This window comes from Coregonus lavaretus (genome assembly GCF_964263955.1).
Source record: "Coregonus lavaretus genome assembly, chromosome: 16".
Classification (NCBI taxonomy): domain Eukaryota; kingdom Metazoa; phylum Chordata; class Actinopteri; order Salmoniformes; family Salmonidae; genus Coregonus; species Coregonus lavaretus.
Genome location: NC_140003.1, coordinates 9,561,846 through 9,563,560, shown reverse-complemented (window position 1 = coordinate 9,563,560; position 1,715 = coordinate 9,561,846). Strand labels below are relative to the sequence as shown.

At 41.0% G+C, this 1,715-nt stretch overlaps 1 protein-coding gene across 1 annotated transcript; it reads left to right on the top strand.

Moving 5' to 3' along the window:
• Nucleotides 1–601: 601 nt before the first annotated feature.
• On the top strand, nucleotides 602–1,102 carry LOC311143686 (twist-related protein 2; the record flags this gene model as incomplete). Its single annotated transcript, XM_084179558.1, has 1 exon — nucleotides 602–1,102. Exon 1 carries the CDS (start codon nucleotides 614–616, stop codon nucleotides 1,100–1,102), a length of 489 nt encoding a protein of 162 aa, XP_084035684.1. The 5' UTR covers nucleotides 602–613.
• Nucleotides 1,103–1,715: the final 613 nt, after the last annotated feature.

Genomic DNA, 1,715 nt, shown 5'->3' with positions numbered 1-1,715 from the left:
CGTAATGACTATAATTATAAAACAACACACTTTTCATAATATTAATTATGCATTTATCAAAGGCCTAATAATCATGCTATATATATATATATTTAAGGGTCTATTATATTTTAGTTGTTATGAAATAGTTATAGTCTATTTCATACCAATTATGGAAGAGGTAGGCTAGAACATGAATTATTACAAATAATAATAATAGGTATATTGTTACTTTTGTTATTCATATTTGATTGTTTTGACATGATTCTGTTTTGAGGTCCTGGGCTGCTATATTAGAGCGATGTAGTGTAACATAAGACTGTCCCCTCCTGTTTATTAGCTGGCCAATCAGAGCCCGATACTGCCTCCCTCTTCTCTCAGACAACTATTTAGCATCTGAAACTTGGATAAAGTTCCCCAAAAAAATTGGGGAAAAACTTGCTGCGGGAGAAGGACTACCTAAAGCGTAGGTTTGAAAGTATCCTACTCCCAAAACGTAGAGAAAATTATAGTTGTAGAGAAAGACATTTTTACTTTCTGTCGGTGTCTGCATATTCGGATATATTTTGTAACCACGGCTTCAAAAGTGGAGACCGTTTTTTCTTTGCTATCCTTGCATTTCTTTAAACGAGAAATGGAAGAGGGCTCAAGTTCTCCTGTCTCCCCTGTGGATAGCCTACTGACCAGTGAGGATGAATTGGACAGACAACAGAAACGATTTGGAAGGAAGAGGAGACACAGTAAAAAGTCGAGCGAGGACAGCAGTCCCAGTAACGTGAAACGGGGCAAAAAACCGAGTCCGAGCAGCAGCACTCAGTCCTACGAGGAGTTGCAGAACCAGCGGTGCCTGGCCAACGTCAGGGAGAGGCAAAGGACACAGTCGCTCAACGAAGCCTTCTCGTCTTTACGCAAAATTATCCCCACGCTACCCTCGGATAAACTGAGCAAGATCCAGACACTAAAACTTGCCTCCAGATACATAGACTTCCTCTATCAGGTGCTGCAAAGCGACGAGATGGACAATAAGATGTCGAGCTGCAGCTATGTTGCGCACGAGAGACTCAGTTACGCTTTCTCCGTGTGGCGGATGGAGGGCGCGTGGTCAATGTCTGCATCTCATTAGCACCCAAAGCCCTTCACTCAATGCCAAAGCGGTAGGTGGCAAATGCAGCCTTAGCTCTCATGCGAAAATACAAAGCAAAAAAAATTGCTACAATGTTTTGCTAGTCCTAAATTATTAGTAGTATTAGTAGGCTATTATGCATAAAGGCTGTGAACATAAGAGTAGGACATCTTAGGGCAAACATAAGAACCTGACATAGTTTGTAGGTTAATGATCCTGAAAAAAATATGTTGTGGCTTTAGCTAAAAGTCAGGGTCAGGTAGGCTATTGCACAAATGATCTGAAAGCGAAACCATTTCCCTTTTAATATAGTCAATTATGAATGGAATAAGTGTAGCTTACCCAATTACTCAGTTAATGTACATGAAAGTCATCTGGGTAGCTTTATACAAATAACATTCTTTAACAATCATGCCATGGTATCTGCATCTTGCAAACATTTCACCAGTCCGCGCGCACCTGGGGTCTGGCGCGCAGAAGCGCATGTGGATGACCTGAGCACGAGCCAGGTTAATACACAGTTAGACAAGTTCTCCATCAGCATATGTCTTTTGAAATGTTAGTGAGGGTCGTGGAACACTTAATTTACAACGAGAATATGGCTACTGTATGA